Raw genomic sequence first — 19,419 nt, forward strand, 5'->3', positions numbered from 1 at the left:
CTGTCATCGTGTTCTCAAGGAATATAAGAGCGACTATGGTTGTCTGGTAGCTCACATGTTGGCCTCGTAGTCTGCACTTCGCCGCCACGACTCGACTGTGTCAGCCACCAGAGGTGGTCAGCTACTCTGCTTTGATGTACGGTAGAAGCCTTAGGTATGTCAATGCTTGATAGACCGCGAGGGACGAATACGGAGTATGTGTTTTATGAATGTGGTCGTGTCTAAGAAGGATCTCTCCCTATGAGAATATGAAGCTTTCCCTACGAGACTTTTCGTTCTGGAACCTTTCAGGCATGGGGGTGATGTCGTGAAGCCTGTTAGAAGATTCAAGAACACATCTTACTATCCTTGATGCTGGTATGCTGTCCGAAAGTAACCTGGTCAACTGTCGAAGCTCGCAATGGTACCATCCTCAAAATTCGTCTACTTGGTTATCACTCGACCTGTCTTACTGAGTTTTCTGGGACAGCCGACCTGTGGTTTAGCTGATTCGGGCACTATGACAGCTGATTGATTCGATTCAGTCATCTGGCATCGCTGAACGAGAGGTGAATTGGAAGGGGACTCTAGACAGGATGGAGAGATGCCGCGGGTGAGGTAGGAGTTCTGCGCGGTTTCCAGGGCGGACGGTTGCAGAGACGTGCTGTCACTAGATGTCTTGACAAGTGAGGGAGTCTTTTTGTGTGATATTTGAGGTGATGAGAGAGTGATGGACCAAGACAAAGAGAGCAGCAAGTCTCGCTGACCTTTCACCAAAAGAACACGGTCACAGTCACGGCAACCTCCTACCGTGAATTACTGTGTACACTCCGAAGATCCCACAGAGTTGAACGGGACGGATGTCAGAGGTTGGAGAGGGTCGTGGTGATGGTTGAGGAAGTGAAATTTAAGCTGTGCGAGAGTTGAGGTTGAAGGAGGAATGAGCGGCGACGACGAACAATTCGCTTGGCGGAAATGAGTCGACAGCCAGCGAAGCCGCCACATCAAGTGAAGTAAAAGAAAGACTTTTTGTTCTGCAAACCAGGGTATCTGAGGTAATGTCAATGAGCAGGTGAGGATGGCTCACGCAATGCTATATCTTTTCATACAGGGTGCTGGGCTCCTCTCTTTCATGTCAGAGGCGCCCGCTAAAATAACAGATGAGCTAGAAGAAAGGTCATGATCACAAGCCGACAATCCCCCATGCGTCGGGCTTGAATATACTGTTTATTAAGGCCCCTCGCGGACGATCAAATCTCGCTCATCGCGATCCAGTGCCAGAGGAGTCGTCGCTAATAGCGAGCCTGGAACCCCAAGTGTCGAGGAGGGGTGCCTTGAATGGTAACACTGATCCGGCTCCTCTCATTGCCGTCGATTTCAAGAGGAGAGGGCGGTTTGGACGGGGCGTGGATTTCAAATACTTGGGTCCTAGGCGCGTTCCTGTCACCTGGGCCCCTTCCTTCTAGAGCTTTGGTGTCCAATTCGTATCGTGGAGGAAGGTCACCTGTGTTGCCACTAGCCAGTTTTATAAGCCGTCGGTGGCGTCTCGTTCGAATATATAGGGCCGCGACCAGAGCCCCTCCGAGGACTATGGCCCCAATGCCGATGCCGATCCCTGCGGCTGCAGCGGTACTGAGGCCGCCAGACCCCTTGTCGGAAGATGAAGCAGGGGTCGAGAGAGGCTGTTGCCCGGTAGTATTGGGATTGAGAGGACTTGATTTCAAACGTCAGTCATCATGTCTGTAGAGATGGACCAGGGTTCGATGTAGCTCACCTGTCAAGTATCTGCAACACACCGTTAGAAGTGAGATAGTCTCGCGTCTTAATGAGAGACGTGTCAACGTAGAACTGGCCGTCAGCCTCGGTCATAGTCGCAGATATTCCGTCCAGCGTCGGAATCTTGGTGTTGTTCTTGAACTCCGACGAGTAATAGACCGTTCCCTGAGAGATGCTGTACTCTAAGATGGACAGGAGATCAGTTTCCGAGAGACCGTCCCATCCTGTAAACCCGGCCGAGAATTTAGATGAGTTGGGCGCGAAGATGGTGAGATCCGAAAGCGAATTCACGATCTAGATATCGCCATCAGCCTATACAAGCACTTTACAGGGCCAATAACTCCTCCAGGAAATGGGGGACTCACATTGACTGTTGGAGAACTGGGACTGAGGAAGCCTCCTATACTCATCAATGCCACAAGATCCGTCAACCCGGCCTTGGTGACGGTTGCTGGAAACGAAATGGGGATCGTGAGCACTGTGTCTATAATGTGAATGAGACCTCCCAGGTAGAAAATGTCCTTCGTCGATCAGCATTGCCGTCGCACTGCCATTGTAAATGGAAGGAAACCTACAGCCTCAACCACATGAGACTCTGCCTTCACCCCGCTCACGACAGTGGGCAGATTGTTCAATGCCGTTAATTCCACTACTTGCCCGCCTGTGACATTGGTATAATTGGAATTGGTCAGGAGGGTTGGCGCAAACAGCGGCTGTAGGCCAAAAGAGGCAGATGGATGTGTTCCATGGGCGATATGGTATTCCAGCAGTGCCCGGACCGCGTCGGTATCGTTGGTCAAATCTGGATTCTCATTGCCGAGGGTAGCCAGCGCTTGGTCATTTGGAATGAGGACTGCGAGGAACTTAGTCTGGGTCGCAAGCAACAGGACATTGTTTGTCAAACCACTGAAGGTCCCCTGGTTCAAAGTATTGACCAGATCTGTAAACTGCTCTAAGAGCCCAATAAAGGTGGAAATACCAGTTTGCTGTTTCAAGATGGTGAGAACATCTTGATCCGCCGCCAAACAACAGGACGCAAAGCCGAGAGTGGCAAATGTTATCCTAGACAGCTTCATCATGTATGTTTGCAGAGCATTGGACAGAGGTCAAGAGACATGACTGTACGCCGACGAGATGGATATATTAAGTGGGCTCGAATGATGATGGAGACCTTTGTTATTTGGCGGGCACACGAATCCACCAGCTCCACGAGGGAGCTTCATCGCGAGTGGTGTTGCTGGTGCGACTCTTGAGACGCGGTCTTCATGCTTCAGGAGACAGTGAGACGCAAGACAATGCTTGCGTGGTTGGAAGGGCGGCAGATGCTCGGTACAATAACATGGGTCTGATGCCCGCTTACCCTGTCCAGACTTTGTCATGGGAGGGACCAGAAAAGAGGGGCCTCTAAGACGAATCTGCCTCCGGAAAGAGCATGCCGATGGGATAGATGGTGGAGAAATGGGGCCAAGAGGCAGGGATCTGGATAAACAAGATGTGCCGTGAGGAAGCACTCATGCAGGAGGGATAGTTGTTGAGGGCATGTTGTGAGATGTCCCTGGCAAAAACGCCCCAAAACGTCCTTCCTAGCAGTGTTTCAGCCTGTGAGCTAGTGTCTTTTCCTGCAAGGGACCGTCGATGGTGTCGACAGAAGACTGGAGGATTTCTCGCCGGCGCAGCGCCGTGCAGCTCGGTGGCGCCCAAGCAGGCGTTGGAACGCCTAATGACCAGCCAAACCAAGCCAAAGCCAAGCCCAAATCATAAAGTAGAGTGAAGTCTACTGAGGACGACGAACCGCCCGAATCCTTCCCTCGTATATATGGAGCTCCTCGTACCGAGCGCGGGTGCCTCGGTGCCATGCGTTCGTCTGCAAGATGCAGCGAGCACGGAACTTAGTAAGGCGTCTTGCCGGAAGGAAGGAAAGGAATGATTCAAAGGGGAGGGGGAATACTTAGCTTGCCCAGCCGATGCCAATGTGCTAGGCAGGGCAAATCTCCCTTTTCCATCAGGATTTTCGCCGCATGCTCAGCGACCTTCCTCACTCGGTCTCTTGTCTCACTTCCTTTTAATTTTGGCGAGAACGCGCAATTTCGGGGTCGCTGTCGGCGAAAAAGACAATAGCTGACAAAGAGGATAAATGAGATGGTTATGGATTCTGTGGTGTCGCTATGTATGAGTATGGGTTGACTTGAGCGCCGCTCCTTGTCTACCCATGGCAAGCCAACCGTCGCTGACCACTCGGGGAGGGACAACTCCTTTCCAGAGCTTTGCCCCTTTGGCGCTTCGATGCAGAGCTCGAGGAATACAGGAAGCTTGCAGGACAGGTAGATCGGGGCTTGTGCGAAATAGAACGTGGCCTTTATCATTCGGTACCTGTGCCGAATACGAAGGACATGCCAAAAATGAAGTTAGTAAGGTTTGCCCTGGCAGCCTTGCTATGAGCCTTGCTATGATGGGTAGAACCAGTTTTTTTCCTTAGATGGAGAAGTTTCCCCTTTGGGGCGTGTCCGTGCTGAATACACTTACTTGTAGGGCAACATTCAGCCTTGCCAACGTCATGGCCCTTCAGCTTCTCTCCCAATCATTCACCCACCTATATAGTAACCATATCTCCCAGGAGTAGCGATATAAATAGCCCCTGACTCGGAACGTCTTTCTCTACTCCCTTCATGACGGCCGTCTTCATCACCGTGATTCTCTTTAGTCTCGCAATCTCGTCACTGATCTCCATCCTCTACAAACCACCAAAATGGCTAATCTGCTGGCTTCAAGCCCGCTACCCCAGCATCCTATTCTACGTCCCAACAGATGAAAAGATCGTGGCCCTGACCATCGACGATGGGCCTTCTCCTTACACTCTAGAAATTCAGCGAGTGCTCAAGGCGCACGGTGTCAAGGCCACATTCTTCGTTATCGGGTCACGCATCCCCGGCCGCGAGGAGATCCTGAGAGAATTAGTCATGGATGGTCATGAACTGGCAAACCACGCCATGCACGATGAACCGTCCGTACGCATCCCGCCTGAAGAGCTCGCGCGACAGATCCAAGCCGTGGAGAGACAGATCGAAGACATCTACGCCTCAGTCCTGGATCTGGATCTTTCCTCTGCTGTGAAGCCGCCCAGGTATTTCCGTCCTGGGAGCGGCTTCTTCAACGCAGGAATGCTCTCCCTCCTGGAGCAACCGTATCTAAAGTATAAGCTCGTCCTAGGAAGCATTTATCCCTGGGACGCGCAGATTCCGTGGGCCAAGTTGAACGCCTGGCATATCCTTGGTAGCATGACACCAGGCGCAACCATCGTCATTCATGATAGAAAGTGGACGGCGCCCATGTTGAGGGTTGTCTTGTCAGGGCTGAAGAGACGAGGCTGGAGTGTTGGGACTGTGACGGACCTGCTGGGCCAGTCGACGGAGGCCATCTAGGGTTAGACGAGATGGTGAGGAGCATCGTCGGGTGGACAAAACACCGTCGACCAAGCGAAAGAATATACCACATTCAAGGGGCAGTCAGGATGTTTCTTTCGCAACCTAAACAGATTGTATCCGTCAGACGCCGAGTATGTTATGTATGTATCTTGTTCCGACCCGCATCGCCATGCAGCGAGAAATTCAATAAACACACGATGGGCATACAAACGCATCTGGGCATCAACCGTTCCATTTCACGCCCAGAAAGCCTTTTTGCCCAAATTCATCAGCTTTCATCCTTGGTTCACAGTCGTAACATGAGCCATCAAACTTCGCACACCTTCCAATGAATAAAGAAAGCCCAAACACAAGGTGCACCCTGCTTGCTTTCAATGTACTCTCTCAACGGCCACCATCATCTTAATCGTCCGAATATCCATCCCCATCCCCATATCTCTCCGGCCCCGCTCTCACAGAGACCAGATCATCGTCCAACAACCGCCTTCAGACTCAGACCCTCCAGAAACCCAGCGAGGTCCTCCTTCTTCACCTCTACTATAGAGTGATCAAAGGAATCAATTCTGACCCGCGCGTTCGTCTCCTCGACAACCTCTTGAAAAGCAATCCCAAACCGATTGTGGCCATAACCTCGCTTGCGTCTCCTCTCTTGTTCTGCTTCGTCTTCTTGGTCGTCGTCCGACTCCGAATCAGGCTCTGATTCGGATTCTGTATCTTCCTCCTCGGCATCAGAGTCTTCGCCCAATAATTCCCTTTGTGTCTTTCGGGCGGCTCGCTTCTCCTCTCTGATCTTCCTCTTCTTCTCCCTTTCCTCCTCTCTCTTTTTCCTTCGTTCCTCCTTCTCCTTCCTAGTTTCGATATCTTCTCCACCGCCAATTCCTCCACCGGTGCCCACAACAATGTACGTACCTCTCGCCTCATCCAACGCTGCAAGAACCAACGGCGTTGGTGGTTCTGTGCCACCTTTATCTCGTTCACTCACCGCAATTGCCTCGCCGACCCATAACGCTAACTTTACTAACGCTCCCGGACTGTTTGCAAAAAGGGCCAGATCTGGTCCTTCTTTGACGACGCCCATACGAAAAGCACGTAAATGGCGGATCTGGTGTTTCATCAGCAAGGAAGAGCCGGTGCGAAGAATTGAGCGCAGAAGATGTTGCGCTGCCGGGATGGCCGTGAGGAGATGTGTGGGATGGTTTGGTGCGAGGGCATCATAAGCGGCGAAGAAGCGTGGAAGCAGTGTTTCCGAGCGCTCGGGAATGTCATCAGAGGTGCTTGTTTGCTGTGAGGAAGTTGCATACGATGTGGACGAGGACGATATGGTTGAGACAGGTGAGATGTTATTTATGCCGATGTCAAGTATTGCTCCCAGTATGACGCCCACGTCCATGGCCGAGAGTTGGGCTTTCCAGCCCCAGGAGCGGATGAAACCCCATCCTTCTTGTTCGTAGGCTGCTCGGCCCGACGCAGACGGGACAAGGCCGTCGAGGCCATACATGCCAGCATACTTCAGAAGGCGGTCACGGAGCGTTTTCTTGAGATCCATGTCCATGTGTGTATAAGTTTGTTTGCATTGAGTCAAAGACACACCCATCTTGGCAAGGAGTTTGTGCAGTCGCTTGATACCGGATTCGTTCCAGATATGCAATCGAGAGGCAAGATAAGGGGAATGCAGCATGCTATCATATAGAGACCAATGCCTTAGAAGAAGAAATCGGGGATCCGGTGTCAGTCGGATGGAGGTGTCGCTGGGTGAACTTGTGCCACCAGTACCGGGTGATATTGCAGGTGACTGATCTGCTGGTGGAGGATTCAGGCGTCTGACCTCGTCGCGGAGTAGAGCATATGTTTGAGAAGACCGTGTCGTCCGCCACCCTCTGTGCTGCTCATGTGGGAGGGCCATTTCCCTTGACACACTTGTCCCGAGACCGGTAGATGTGTGGCCAGACAACTCGAGCGAGGTGACGCCGATGATAGCAAGCCACAGGATGTCATTGTCTTCACGCCCCAGGTCCGACGCCAGAGAGTACGCCAGAGTGGAGACTGGCTCAGAGTAAGAAGTACCTAAACTGCTGTATTGCCTGAGTACCGATTCATGTTCTTCCCGTAACTTTCGCAGTCGTCTGCGTAGCTGTATTGCTGTCTGTGGTTTCGGTGACTGTGCTTTGGACGCTGGTGACACTGGTTGAGAGGACGAAGGACTACGGCTTCGCGGGGACCCGATAGAAGATCCTGAGTTGCTCCTCCGCCGTTGACGCGGTCTTTCTTCGTCTCCTTCGCTGTCTCCATCTTCGTTATCGCGATCGGACCAGGACTTCCGTTTCCTGGATGACGAGCTGTCTTGGGCTCCTTCCTCTGCTTCCCTTTCCTCGTCACAATCGCTTTCACCTTGATCGACTTGAGGCATTTCTGCTAGCGCACAGTACGCGTTTCTTTCTGTCTCCAGGTCGCCAGCAATGTCTCCATCGTCAAAGACTATTATGCCACCCTTGCCGGACTTATAGGATTTTTGGATGCATCCTTTCTCCACTCCCCGAGTGCGTGGTCTCGCTTCGTTGGTAATGTCACCCAAAGCTGCTTCAATCGGTTGCCCGCCAAAGACATTGTCTAGATTGTACGGTCTTCTGGCATCCAGCACCCACACTTCCACTCCGCACATTGTCTCACTCGACTCTTCGTCCTCTAAACCTAGAAGAGCCCCTAGGTCCACTAGTCCTCCAACACCGAGGCAGATGACGAGGCCACCACTACCGCCTTCTGTAGTTTTCATGGGCCGCACCAGTTCTTCGCCGGCCTTGGACAGGTCGGCATATCCCGAGACCGGCTGTATCTTGTGAGGGATGTAGTCGCGCTTGAGCAGCGCTGTTATGATGCGGCACGCGCATAATGAATCAGGTTCGAGAGCAACCAGGAGCAGGACGGGAGGAGAGAGTGGATGGTAAGAGCGGATGAGGTTTGTATAGAGGTGTGAGATCAACGGGCGCGGGAGGTACATGGCGGGATTGGAGTCGCGAGCAATACTGGTGGCTGTTTGACCGTGGTGTTGCAGGGCATTACGATGAAGAATTAGGAGCACATTATGGAGAAGGTTGTCTCTGGGAAGTGTATTGCGTCCAGGGATGCCCTAATTCTGTCGTCCGTTTGTCTCTGTGACTGCGTCGTAAGGATTATGCTCGAGGTGAGTATGTTAGTTATGGCACGGAAGCGATTAGACCCGTCGCGTGTAAAAGACGCGTCCCAGAGTTTGTTGCTAACAAACGTCATCCCACTCGCTGGGTTCCGGCCGCAGCCCAGACCCACCAAGGCTCGCATCACACAGATGGACAGATCAGCTACTATCAGAAGTACAGAGTAGACGAGACAAAATAATGCTTCAAAATTGTACAAAAATCCCAGATTCGCTCCAAGTACAGACACGCGCGTATCCTTACAAAACGCTCACAGACTCAACAAAAGCCGCATTATCCCCCACATCCTCCTCATGCTTCTGACAGTCGGCGGCCTTATTCAGGGCGAACAGGGCTCGAACGGCGGACAATCTCCCTCACAACCACCTCCGAGATGCCATGATGTCCAGGACCAGTAGGATGGAAGACCCTCCACTTTTTCATTTCCGGCCATTCGGGAACGACTTGAGGATCAGGCATACCCTCTTCACCACCCAAAGGTTTTTGAGATGTAGAGCCAACAAGGGACTCTGCAGCCTTGGGCGGAGGCATGTTGAAGAACCAAGTGTCGCTCCTGTCAATCTGTGGTTCCTCGACCCCGGGTTCGCAAAATCGATGGCCATCGAAGGCACCATCAATATCCAGATAAACAGCGCCATGAAGCTCTGTCGTCGCTTTGATCACATCGTTCAACATCATCACCAGCTGGTTGAGTGCCCTTCTCTTGGATTTGGTCAGGTAGTCCAATGGCCTGGTTTGACTGAAGGTGGCAGTGTCGCAATAGTCCGTGTCCTCATTGAAAAACCTAGCATAGCCGGTAACGATCAGAAGCGCGCCGGGTTTCAAATTCTGGACGGCCCCGGAGATGATGTTCTCTAGATTTTGAAGCGCCGATGTCTCGATGATTTCTCGGGCCTTGACAAGCTGGGCTTCACAGCCAATCGACGGCTGCCAATGATAGACGCACTCATTCAAAACCACAAAAAAGTTGACATCGTTCCCGCTGGCCGTCAGGGTAACAAGGTCCGAGTCGCCAATATAAGGGACCTGGTCTCGCAGGATGACGGTGCTGGTCAAACCGCCACATGCAAGGTGCTTGAATCTGGACTTTTCGATGTTGATCATAGAGTGGTTGGCGACTTGGATGGGATATGCATCAGAGTAACGGCCACACCGGAAATCCGCATATGGTGGCCATCCGGGTGTGCCCGCTCCAGCTCCCGAAGCGTAGGAGTCCCCAATCGCGGCGTAGGAGCGTGGTGATCGATACTCGGCGCGGAGGTGGGCAGGAACTGAGTAGCCACCCAGGCAGAAGAGAAAGAGCAGAAAGGATACAAAGCTGACGGATGCCATGGAGAAGGATTCAGAAGATACACACAAACAAAACGCCCGAGGCGCTCATAGCCCTTCGCATCATATAAACTCTCTCTACCGAGTGTGAGGAGGGGGGTGAACGGAGATGCGGAGGACGAGGAGGACGGCCGAAGCAGATAAAGAACGAGGTTGCCTTGGCCTGCTGACTCATTCCCTTGCCGCACTTCTCGGATTGTCAGACACGTCGATCTGGAGCCTTCGTCGCCTTTCAACGGAGCACGTGGCGTAAAATGGCCTGTCAGACAACCCATCATTTTAGAAAGCGTCATGAGTCGTGGTCGTCTGACCATTCTCGCAACTCTCACTGCTACTGGATGCCATCAAACACAGTCCGTTGCTGGACCTCGAGTCTCAGGCTGAGTCAAGCCTTTCGTCAAGCATCTGCACCGCTCTCACTGCGTTTGAATTACTTCCTTCGTAACGCTCCCGGCCTGTCACCATTCGATGGCCGGCGAGGAATGAAGCGATCCGCCACTGCCAAAGCTCGCCCTAAACTCCCAGATTACTGTGATGTTGAGCCACGGCGTGATGATACGGGGAAACCCATCTGGCCTGCTCCGGCGGCCGCTATGGAGGATGCTAGAGCATTCATAAAGGAATGGTGTGACCGGCCCTTTTCGATTTGCCCTCGTCCGGCCCTCGAACTCGTGGACAGCAATGCTAACTTGAACAGCGCCGCAAGTGGCAAGAAAGCACTGATTGTACCAGACAAAGACGCCGACGGCCTCTCATCGGGCGTCATCCTATATCGGACGCTGACGAGTCTCGGCCTCGAGCCATCCTTGATCGACGTCCATCTGATTCAAAAGGGTTCCACAATCCATAGTCAGCCAGAGCGGGAAGCCATGGCCGCCAAAGGTAGTTGAGGGCTAGCATCCAATTGATTGAATGCATATTCTAACAATCAATCGAGGCCCGGCGTATGTTGTCGTCCTCGACCAAGGATCTATAGCAGCGCCACCCGTTGTCGATTCACAGTCCACGAAATCTTTGATCATCGACCACCATTTGAGTGACCACTTTCCAGAAGGCGCTCAGGTGGTCTCTGCCTGCCATTATCCCCCGGTTTCAACATCGTCCCTTCTCACTTACGAGATCTGCAGGGCGCTTGCCCCGGACATTGCCTCATCCTGTGCCTACCTTGCCTGTATCGGCACTCATGGCGACCTTGGAAACACCCTGAAGTGGTCTCCGCCATTTCCTGACATGAAAGAAACATTCAAAGCATTCACCAAGAAATCCATCAATGATGCAACTTCGCTCGTCAACGCACCCAGGCGAACCGCCAAATATGATGTTATCACTGCATGGACTGCTCTTCTCCGATCAAAAGACCCCAAAGACTTGTTAAGCAATGGCCGACTTCAGAGCGCCCGTGCAGAGATAAATGCAGAGGTCGAGTTAAACACGCATACTCCTCCAAAATTCAGCCCGGATGGACGAATTGCTGTCCTGCGGATCAACACACCGGCGCAGGTCCATCCGGTCATTGCCACTCGGTGGGCCGGATATCTCCACTCAAAGGCCTTAGAAATAGTCCTTTGCGCCAATTCGGGTTACCTCCCTGGGATGGTGAACTTCTCCTGTCGTATCGCCCGATGCGCAAGGTCGAGGGACCCCCCCGTCAACATCATTGAGAGCTTGAAAGCTGCTGCAGATCTCTCGTCCGACGGCCTGAGAGCTAGGCTCGGAGAGAGTTTTGCCAGAGGTCATAAAGAAGCGAGCGGTGGGGCTGTGCCTGCCGACGCTTTCGAAGAGTTGATGGCCTTGTTGAGGATTGGTGAAAAGCCGCTGAAGACTGATGATGCGGTTGAGCCGAGAGCAAAGAAAGTCAAGACCGTCGAAAAGAGTCCGCAGAAAAACACACTTTCGCACTACTTCCGGAAGCTATGAATGACCTTCAGCTGGCAGAAGGCATCATGCCCCATTGAATCAACTGGAATCATCTTCGGTGCACCCCGCCGACCTTGGCATTTGGTATGAGTCCTGCAACTCTCGCAGAACAGTCGGCAAAGTCTCCTCGAGAGCCATATTTACGAGCCACTGGAACATCATAGGATCACCGCCGAAAAGCGGGCCGCCCATCCTTTCGGAGAGCCTCTAGGGTAGATGGTTCTCGAGGAAGGTGTTATAATCTCGGACACTCTGCATTGTGGCCGGGGGATTTGCGCAATCCACATAGGGAGTATGGGGACGCTTTGCACCAGGGAAGAGGATGTCGAAAATTCCGAACCACACGGACGTGGCTTCCCTGCGCATTTTCCTTCGCTTGACTGCTTTGTATTGTTCGTGGGTCATCTTCTCTTGAAAGGGGCAATCCCTCAAAGTGCAGGCAGGCCTGGCCCGAGCGTGGACACCGCATTCGTTTTCCGACTCGAATTCAGTATAGCAGGATGAACAGTAATATTCAGGTCGTCGATGGACTCTGTACAGGTGCTGCTTCAAGCGGGGAATGTTTGTCAGACATACACTTCGGCATCGGCGATATGCTTTTTCATGCAAATTCTGGTTCATTTCTGAATATCTGTTTGGGTCGTATTTGGCATAAGGACAGGCAAGAAGACCATCTGACGCAACATCATCCGGGATCGGACTCTCGATGCGTGGTCTCCGTGGTCTTCTTGGCTGGTCTTTATTGTCATGTGCACGCCGTTTCTTCTTTTCGGACGATCGAGCTGTCCCGGTCGCCTGTTCAGTTGACGGGCGAGACCCTACCGCAACCTGCTCCCCACAACTGGAGCTTGTCGATGATCCTTGCGGGGTCGGAGGGGTGCATAGTTTCATCTCTCGGCTCGCAGAAACGAACCCTTGCATCAAGTCTTGTGCAACTCCTGAAGCCAGGTTTTCAATCTCTCGTTCACTTTCGGGGTCGATGCATGGTGGGGATTGAGAATTGAACACGAACGACTCCTCGCCGGAGGAAAATATGTCCATCTCTTGGGACAGTGATGAGGTGGTCGTGGTGAATTCTGTATCAGCATTCACTGGGTCGCGGTTCCTGATGGCTTGGTTTGCTTCCATATGGCTGGAGAAACCGACGAGGTCGTCCTGATCACTCTCATTACCTGGAGGCAAGGACGGCGAAAAGAAGCCATCAAGGCCTTGTTTCACAGGTGTGGCAGTTAGGGTGCCTTCAGGCGCTTCCGTCAGCGGCGATCGCGTCGCAGCGGTGAAGGAGCGGACCGAAGCCGAGCTGGTGCGGTTGAGAGATCCTCGCTGCTGCCTGTCGTTGTCATTGATGCTACAGGTCATCCCATCTTGGGGTTCCCAACGGCGAGTGTCTGGGTCGGAAAAGGTGGAGCCCGAAGTTATTGCTAGTTTTCGACCGGACAGGCCCTCGAATGAGCAAAATGTTGAAGAAATGCTCTGCTTGGAATCTCTAGGAGGAGCTCGGATGGCGGTGTCTCCTTCCAACCCGCTTTTTGAACACGGTTCATCTTCATTTGCGACCGTTTGCTCATTCTGTACCCGAGGAGTTTGATTCTGAGTCTCTAACTTCGCCCTCTGAGGCATACCCAGGAAAAGGAAGGATGACAAATGCTTCATGTTGAAAATCGGAAAATATTGGGGTATTGATGCCAATGCTCTCACATGCTCCACATAAGCATGCACAGCAGCCAGAAGGGGGCTTTCATATGAGACACCTCTCTCGCAATCTTCGCATTTCACCTTACCATATTTGAAGGCCCATCTACTCGCATCGAATATCCATTTCTGATCTTGCGACGAGTGAGAGTGGTGCATATGGAGACACAATGCAGAATGGCTGTACTGCTTTGCATCGGCACAGAAGAAACACCCGTCTAGGTGATATGAAGCAGGATCTCCATATGTTCTGATACATGGCCAAACTTTCGAATTTTCATCAGATCTGCAGGCTCCGCAAGGTTCGTCGCCGTCGCACTTGCAGAGTTAGCTCATCACCGCAAATCTCTGCTCAGGCCAGAACCTTACTCGGTCATTCGACATAACACAATGTAAGCAAGGACGAACGGCTGGCCTTTCGTAGTTTGGCTTTATGGAGGCGGCGATAGAGTTGCCAGCTTCTGGAGTCACCATAGGTCTAGTGCGAACACGCCGACGCCTTAGAAGTCGCCTTACGCGCCCGGCAGGATGAGATTCCATCGTGGGCTAGCTCGAGGTTGAGAGAAGTCGAAAGTATCTCGACGTTTTTGCAGCATAAACGATGACAACAATGCTGTTCGGAGGAGGTTCTGTCCCGTGGAAATGAGGATCCTAGTTTGATACGTCCTAAGAATTTCTAAGAGAAACAAGCCAAACGAGAGGGCAGGAGCTGGCGTTTTTGTAGATGTAGCTCTGGAGAAGGATCCACTGACTAATAACAGGCGGAGCAGCAGCTTAAGAAACAGTCGGAGCTGAAAAGTCACAAACGTGTGTACTTGAACTGGAATCCTTCGAACAGGGTGCACAGCCACGGAAGGCGTCCCGGTACATCAATGTCCCATTGGTCGTGAAGCGAGAATGCTATACTCTGTACGGAGTAGTAGTTGTAGGCGAATAATACGTCCAGCACCAGCGACAACAAGAAGAAGCGCAAAGACAGCTTTCGGTGGCGGCAGTGAGTATGACAATGTGTTGGGATTTTCTACATCTGCTCTCTTCCAGCGAGACTCAGTGCGAGTTCTTGCTGCTCGGACAAGAGTTTCCGCGATTTGCTCCGGCTTTGTTTGATGAAAGCCAGGCTCGGGCTCGGGGGGGCTCTGGGAACAATACATCGTCGATGCACTTCTTATTTGGCGAGGGTGAGAAAATTCAACAGAAGCGTCAAGTGGAGATTGCTTTGGACGACCGTAGCAGAGGAAGAGGATCAGGAAGCAGCAAGAGCAGACGTTGAGATCCAAAAGACTATAGAGAGTGGTTGTGGACTATTTCTGGGTTCCACAACGGACACGGGTAGATAACATTCCAGGCAGCAAAGACTCTACCGCGCAAGAAGATCAAGCACATTAATTACATTGTGGGAAACTAACTAACTTGGGTGCTACCTCTCAAATTGCTTTACACCCAACCCCTTTGATCTGATCGACTCGACATGTCCGCTTGAACATACCTATGTATGTAGGTAACTCACGCGGCTCAAGCTCTCACACCTGATCTCCGTGCCTCCTCCTGACGGTGACCATGACGTCCTTCTGCTGGTGGAACCAGCCCTGCCAAACGGTCCACTCCTTGCCGTCCATGTGCATCTCGAATTCGAAATCCCGCAAGACGGCCGGCAACAGTTTGTACATCTCGGTGGTGGTGATGTGTTTTCCGATGCAGATCCTCTTGCCGTACCCGAAGTGCATCATGTGCCTCTCCATGTTCGCCGCCGCCTTCTCGCCGTCCCGGAACCAGCGCTCGGGGATGAACTGTTCGGCGTCGGCGCCGAAGACAGACGTGTCGAAATGCACGGCGTTCGCGTTCATCAGCACCGTCGTGCCGCCCGGGAAGAAGCGTCCGCAGATCTCCACGCCGGGGTAAGGTACAACGCGAGGCAGGCCCGTGCCTAGCGAGCCGTGCATGCGCATTGCTTCGCGGACGACCGCATGGAGGTAGGGTAGTTTGATAGCATCGTTGTAGCGGATGGGGTATTTCAGCGTGCCGTTTGTAAAAGCCTCTTCGATTTCAGTGCGGAGTTTGGCCAGAGTGTACGGATTTTTATGCAGGTAGTAGAAAATCGAGGTCAGTGCGATGTACGTGGTGTCGGAGCCCGCCCAGATCATCGCCCAGATTTCCGTGGTGACGTCGAGAATGCCAAAGTCGTTCTTCGGGTCATTCGCAATATCGATGAGTTTGCTGAGGACATCGTTTCTATTATATGGTCTCCCCGCCGCCATGTCGTCCAGGCGTTGCTTCACGGCCGCATGGGATTGGTCAATAACGGTAAAGAATCCCTTCGCTCCAGCGCGAGTTGCTGGATAGATCATCTGGGACAAGAAGTATAGATTCCGGAAACCCCACGGGAGATTGTTCAATGCAGCGGCTGGGTTAGGCATGACGTCCATCAAATGGCACCAGTTGTTATAGTCGACTGAAGGTATCCGTTAACGCTGGACTGATATTATCCAGCTCTAATGCCACGCCCCCCCCCGAAAATGAAACAGTCTTTCAACGAGACAGGGACTTACTGTTATCTCTGATGAACCCAAAGCCACCTTCGCGACCGTAAAAGATCTCCCCAATAATATCAAAGGTGTACTTGCGAATCCAAACTGAGACATCGAAGACCTCTCCCGTCTCGGCAAAATGATCCATCTGCTTGCGGAAGAGAGCGATGACCCTGTCGACACAGGGCTCGTATTCCAGAACAGCGGCCTGAGTGTACAAATGCGCTACTGTGCGTCGTCGCCAGGTGTGAGCGGCCTCGTCCCGTTCAGCGAAGCTGTCCTTTCGCTTGGAAATATGGGTGAGGAAATTGTTGTAAAAGTCGCCCTTGGTAAACTCATACTTCGGACCGTAGATTGTCTCGATTGCAGAAGCGTCCGAGATTTGAACCTGGTTCGGAGCAAGCCGGACCATGGTGCCATATTTCTTGTGGATGGGCAGTTGGTAGTCTTGTCCTCGACCATTTCGCACGGCTCTAAAGTACCAGAGACTGGTAACTGAGGCCCAAAACGGTCCAGGTATATCCCTCAATGGGTGGAAATAGCGATTATAGATGGCGTAGCCCAGGATATAAACAACGATGCTTGGAAAAAGGATTTGAAGCCCGAAGACAACATTGTCCTTGGACAAGAGAGGTGACAACAACATCTTCTTGGTTCAATGTCAGACTGCTACACAACGCAAGTCACAGCGTAAGGGAGGGTGACATGAAGAGGAGAGAGACGAATAGGCGCTGAACGAATGCAAGCCAGTGCCTTGAAGTCCCCTTGATCTCCTCAGACACAACCGAGTTGAAAACATGTGAGACCACTGCCCACCTATCACCAGCATCCAAGGGCCTCTCCATGCATGCAGTTTCCCCAAGGGTGATCCCACCAGGGATATAGAATGCGGTTGGCCGTTAATTCATGCGTTCTGGGTCCTGCCATTGGAATGTCCTGTAGGGTATCTTGATCGGACCAAAGGGTTCAATAGTTGAGATACGTGGCATCCTCCCTGGCCATCCTGTCAGGGCATCATCACTGGATCGAGTTAGCTGTCAAGCAGGGATGATGCGAAGATTACCCATATGGGCCAAACAAAAGCTGCGCATTTATTTCCATGTAAGCCACCGCAAATGAGAAGTTTTGGGAGACCTCGATTGATATGACATGTGGAAGATGATTTGACCGTGACCGTGCAGAATCTACTACTGCATGCAGGTTGCACGCTGCCGTCGGCAGTTCGATGAAGGGCGAACGCGAGCAGCTCGAAGATGCGGGGCCGTCGACGGGATCGGTCGAACTTGGGTTGATGGGATGATAGTATTACGGGGATCAGCATGTGCGTGCTAGAGGGATCAGAGTGTAGCAGAGAGAAGGCGTGTGAGATGCTGATTGAGCCAGAGATGCGTCTAGTGATGCTGGTGGGTGTGTAGTTGATCCCAGGTCCATGGTGATGGGACGTCGACGGAAAGTCACGCGTGTGCCAAGGCCGAAGCTTCCTTCGCAACCGTCGTGTCCCTCGCCTCGGCCCTGTTCCGCCCGCGCCTCTGACCGAAAATGTTGCATTGCAGCCATCACCACGCATCTGGACATCCTAATTCTGTGCCTAGTCCTTGCCATCATTCCTGATGACGACCTGAATCACACTACGGCGTCCTCCCGCACAGCCATCATGGAGTCACTCGTTCTTCGGCCCTTGAACTCGATCGAGACTCACCTCAATGCCCTAGTCACGTCCTTTACCCAAACCAATACCTTCGCCAATGCCCCGCAACTCGCCAAAGACCTCATCGCCGATGACGACGAACTTTCCTCTGCTCTCTCTCTGCTGCAGCGTCATCAACACAACTATGCACGCATACTTGACCTCCGTGCTGAAGTCGCTACATTACAAGGCCAATTAAAGGACACGATTCGAAAGTGTGTTTCGTTCAAGCAGGAAATCGGCCAAATCAACCCGTCGATCCTCGACTCCGATTCGGACGACGAAGGCGAAGATGGGAACTCGCAAGTTGCTGAAGTCGATTACCACACCCTCCTCACTTTCGCTGCCAGGATAGGCAAACACAACACTATCGCAGCGAGGGAAGCCGAAGCTGAATCGCTACGGAGGAAGATCGCCGCAAAAACTAACAAGGAACGACCATCTCCAACTGCAGCTCTAAATGGAGTGGAACCCTCGGCCACGGGTGAAACCGCAGCTGAGAGAACAGAGGGGGGCAGAGATGAAAATCGCACGGCCGAAACAACGGCAGAACTCATGCGCATAAACAACACCATTGCCCTTCAACGCGCGCAGATGGGCATGTCCTTCCCTGATGCCGCTAGTTTGCGCGTCGGTGCCTTGGGCCAGCTCCAGCTGTTTCTCGAGCGGCAAAGGCAGCAGCGTGGGGGGGATGGAGGCGTAGGAGAAGATGAGGACAAAGCTGTGCAAGAGGCATTGGAGAAGGAGGTGGAGAGGCTGGTCAGGGAGAGTGAGGACATCGCAGAGGATACAGGCACGGGTGAGAAGATGGCGGAAACGGATGAATTGATAAATCCAGAATTGAGGAGGGCCTCGACCGTCGATGGAGAGAAGAATCACGATGCTACCGCGACTGGAGGACATCCTTCAACGAGTCAAGCGCAAGCCTTGAAGCCTCCGAAGCCACCCCAGCAGAAGAGAAAACTTGATTTGGATTTCCCCGATAGTGACGAGGAAGACGAAGATTGACGCTCAATGGAAGTGCTGCAAGGCTCTTGGTTCGGCTTCAGCTTGAGCCAATGTTCACTTGGTTGTTTCGACCGAAGAACAAAAGCCTGCGGCCTAATCGCTCAGCTCAGTCGAGCATCGATGCTTCGAGAGCAATTCTCTAGACGTTAAAAAGTGGTCATTTCCTCCTCTACCCCTGGTAATGGCAGCCAACACCCTATGGGCTTCGCATCAGTGAGGACGCTGTGACATCCTACACGGCTCTAAGCCTCCAGTCCCCAAACCCAGGGATCACCGCAGAGAGACATCTCACATAGACTGCTCCTTTTCGTTTGCAGCCACGCCCGCGCGATATGACCCAGATCGGACCGCCCGATTGACCGAGGCCGAGCTGTCCAGAAGCTACCTAACAGGAATCGGCAAGTCGCGCCAATATCGCCAATATCGCGACAATATACCCTTCCTCGAGTCGCCGCGAATCCGAGCACTTGAGGTATTACATAGCCCACGTTCCTTACCAGCTTCGTCGCGCAAGACCATCATCATTGTCGTTGTTTCTGTTGTTGGTGTTGCTCTCATTGATCGGGATAGGCTCTGATTTACAGCTTCTGATAATTTCTCGCGTGGGTTCATGTCCCTATCCCTCAGGGATCCCTCTCACTATGCCTCTATTCGGTATTGTCCTGCCCATGCTCGCAGCTCTGATGCTCAAACAGCGGTGGTTGTAATTGAACCGTGATCATGATCATGTCTTCCTCGGGCATTCCGCCACAGTTGATCCTTCGTCGACTCAGTCAGCTACATTACAAAACTCTTCCATCTCAACTTATCGATGCTGTAACATACATGGACCCTCCTTCATCCCCCAGGCTCGCAGCTCAGAACATATTCCTCGACCTTGGTCAACAGACGTTCCT

The 19,419-nt window shown here is 52.5% G+C and overlaps 8 protein-coding genes across 8 annotated transcripts; 3 read left to right on the forward strand and 5 right to left on the reverse strand.

The window, feature by feature from the left end:
* Positions 1 to 1,749: 1,749 nt before the first annotated feature.
* Z519_05133 (uncharacterized protein) lies at positions 1,750 to 2,831 on the reverse strand (the record flags this gene model as incomplete). Its single annotated transcript, XM_016762874.1, has 3 exons — positions 1,750 to 2,049; positions 2,127 to 2,276; positions 2,331 to 2,831. 3 exons carry the CDS (start codon positions 2,829 to 2,831, stop codon positions 1,750 to 1,752), a joined length of 951 nt encoding a protein of 316 aa, XP_016620487.1.
* Positions 2,832 to 4,421: 1,590 nt separating this feature from the next.
* Z519_05134 (uncharacterized protein) lies at positions 4,422 to 5,174 on the forward strand (the record flags this gene model as incomplete). Its single annotated transcript, XM_016762875.1, has 1 exon — positions 4,422 to 5,174. One exon carries the CDS (start codon positions 4,422 to 4,424, stop codon positions 5,172 to 5,174), a length of 753 nt encoding a protein of 250 aa, XP_016620488.1.
* A 469-nt stretch (positions 5,175 to 5,643) lies between these two features.
* Z519_05135 (uncharacterized protein) lies at positions 5,644 to 8,172 on the reverse strand (the record flags this gene model as incomplete). Its single annotated transcript, XM_016762876.1, has 1 exon — positions 5,644 to 8,172. One exon carries the CDS (start codon positions 8,170 to 8,172, stop codon positions 5,644 to 5,646), a length of 2,529 nt encoding a protein of 842 aa, XP_016620489.1.
* Positions 8,173 to 8,680: 508 nt separating this feature from the next.
* On the reverse strand, positions 8,681 to 9,697 carry Z519_05136 (uncharacterized protein; the record flags this gene model as incomplete). The annotated part of the gene is made up of 1 exon (XM_016762877.1): positions 8,681 to 9,697. The coding sequence occupies one exon, from the start codon at positions 9,695 to 9,697 to the stop codon at positions 8,681 to 8,683; it is 1,017 nt and encodes a 338-aa protein (XP_016620490.1).
* Positions 9,698 to 10,176: 479 nt separating this feature from the next.
* Positions 10,177 to 11,611, forward strand: Z519_05137 (uncharacterized protein; the record flags this gene model as incomplete). The annotated part of the gene is made up of 3 exons (XM_016762878.1): positions 10,177 to 10,319; positions 10,392 to 10,576; positions 10,632 to 11,611. The coding sequence occupies 3 exons, from the start codon at positions 10,177 to 10,179 to the stop codon at positions 11,609 to 11,611; spliced, it is 1,308 nt and encodes a 435-aa protein (XP_016620491.1).
* Positions 11,612 to 11,818: 207 nt separating this feature from the next.
* Positions 11,819 to 13,264, reverse strand: Z519_05138 (uncharacterized protein; the record flags this gene model as incomplete). Its single annotated transcript, XM_016762879.1, has 1 exon — positions 11,819 to 13,264. The coding sequence occupies one exon, from the start codon at positions 13,262 to 13,264 to the stop codon at positions 11,819 to 11,821; it is 1,446 nt and encodes a 481-aa protein (XP_016620492.1).
* A 1,559-nt stretch (positions 13,265 to 14,823) lies between these two features.
* On the reverse strand, positions 14,824 to 16,474 carry Z519_05139 (uncharacterized protein; the record flags this gene model as incomplete). Its single annotated transcript, XM_016762880.1, has 2 exons — positions 14,824 to 15,752; positions 15,850 to 16,474. 2 exons carry the CDS (start codon positions 16,472 to 16,474, stop codon positions 14,824 to 14,826), a joined length of 1,554 nt encoding a protein of 517 aa, XP_016620493.1.
* A 1,008-nt stretch (positions 16,475 to 17,482) lies between these two features.
* On the forward strand, positions 17,483 to 18,523 carry Z519_05140 (uncharacterized protein; the record flags this gene model as incomplete). The annotated part of the gene is made up of 1 exon (XM_016762881.1): positions 17,483 to 18,523. One exon carries the CDS (start codon positions 17,483 to 17,485, stop codon positions 18,521 to 18,523), a length of 1,041 nt encoding a protein of 346 aa, XP_016620494.1.
* Between the last annotated feature and the right edge of the window lie 896 nt (positions 18,524 to 19,419).

The sequence above is a fragment of the Cladophialophora bantiana genome (genome assembly GCF_000835475.1).
Source record: "Cladophialophora bantiana CBS 173.52 unplaced genomic scaffold supercont1.7, whole genome shotgun sequence".
Classification (NCBI taxonomy): Eukaryota; Fungi; Ascomycota; class Eurotiomycetes; order Chaetothyriales; family Herpotrichiellaceae; genus Cladophialophora; species Cladophialophora bantiana.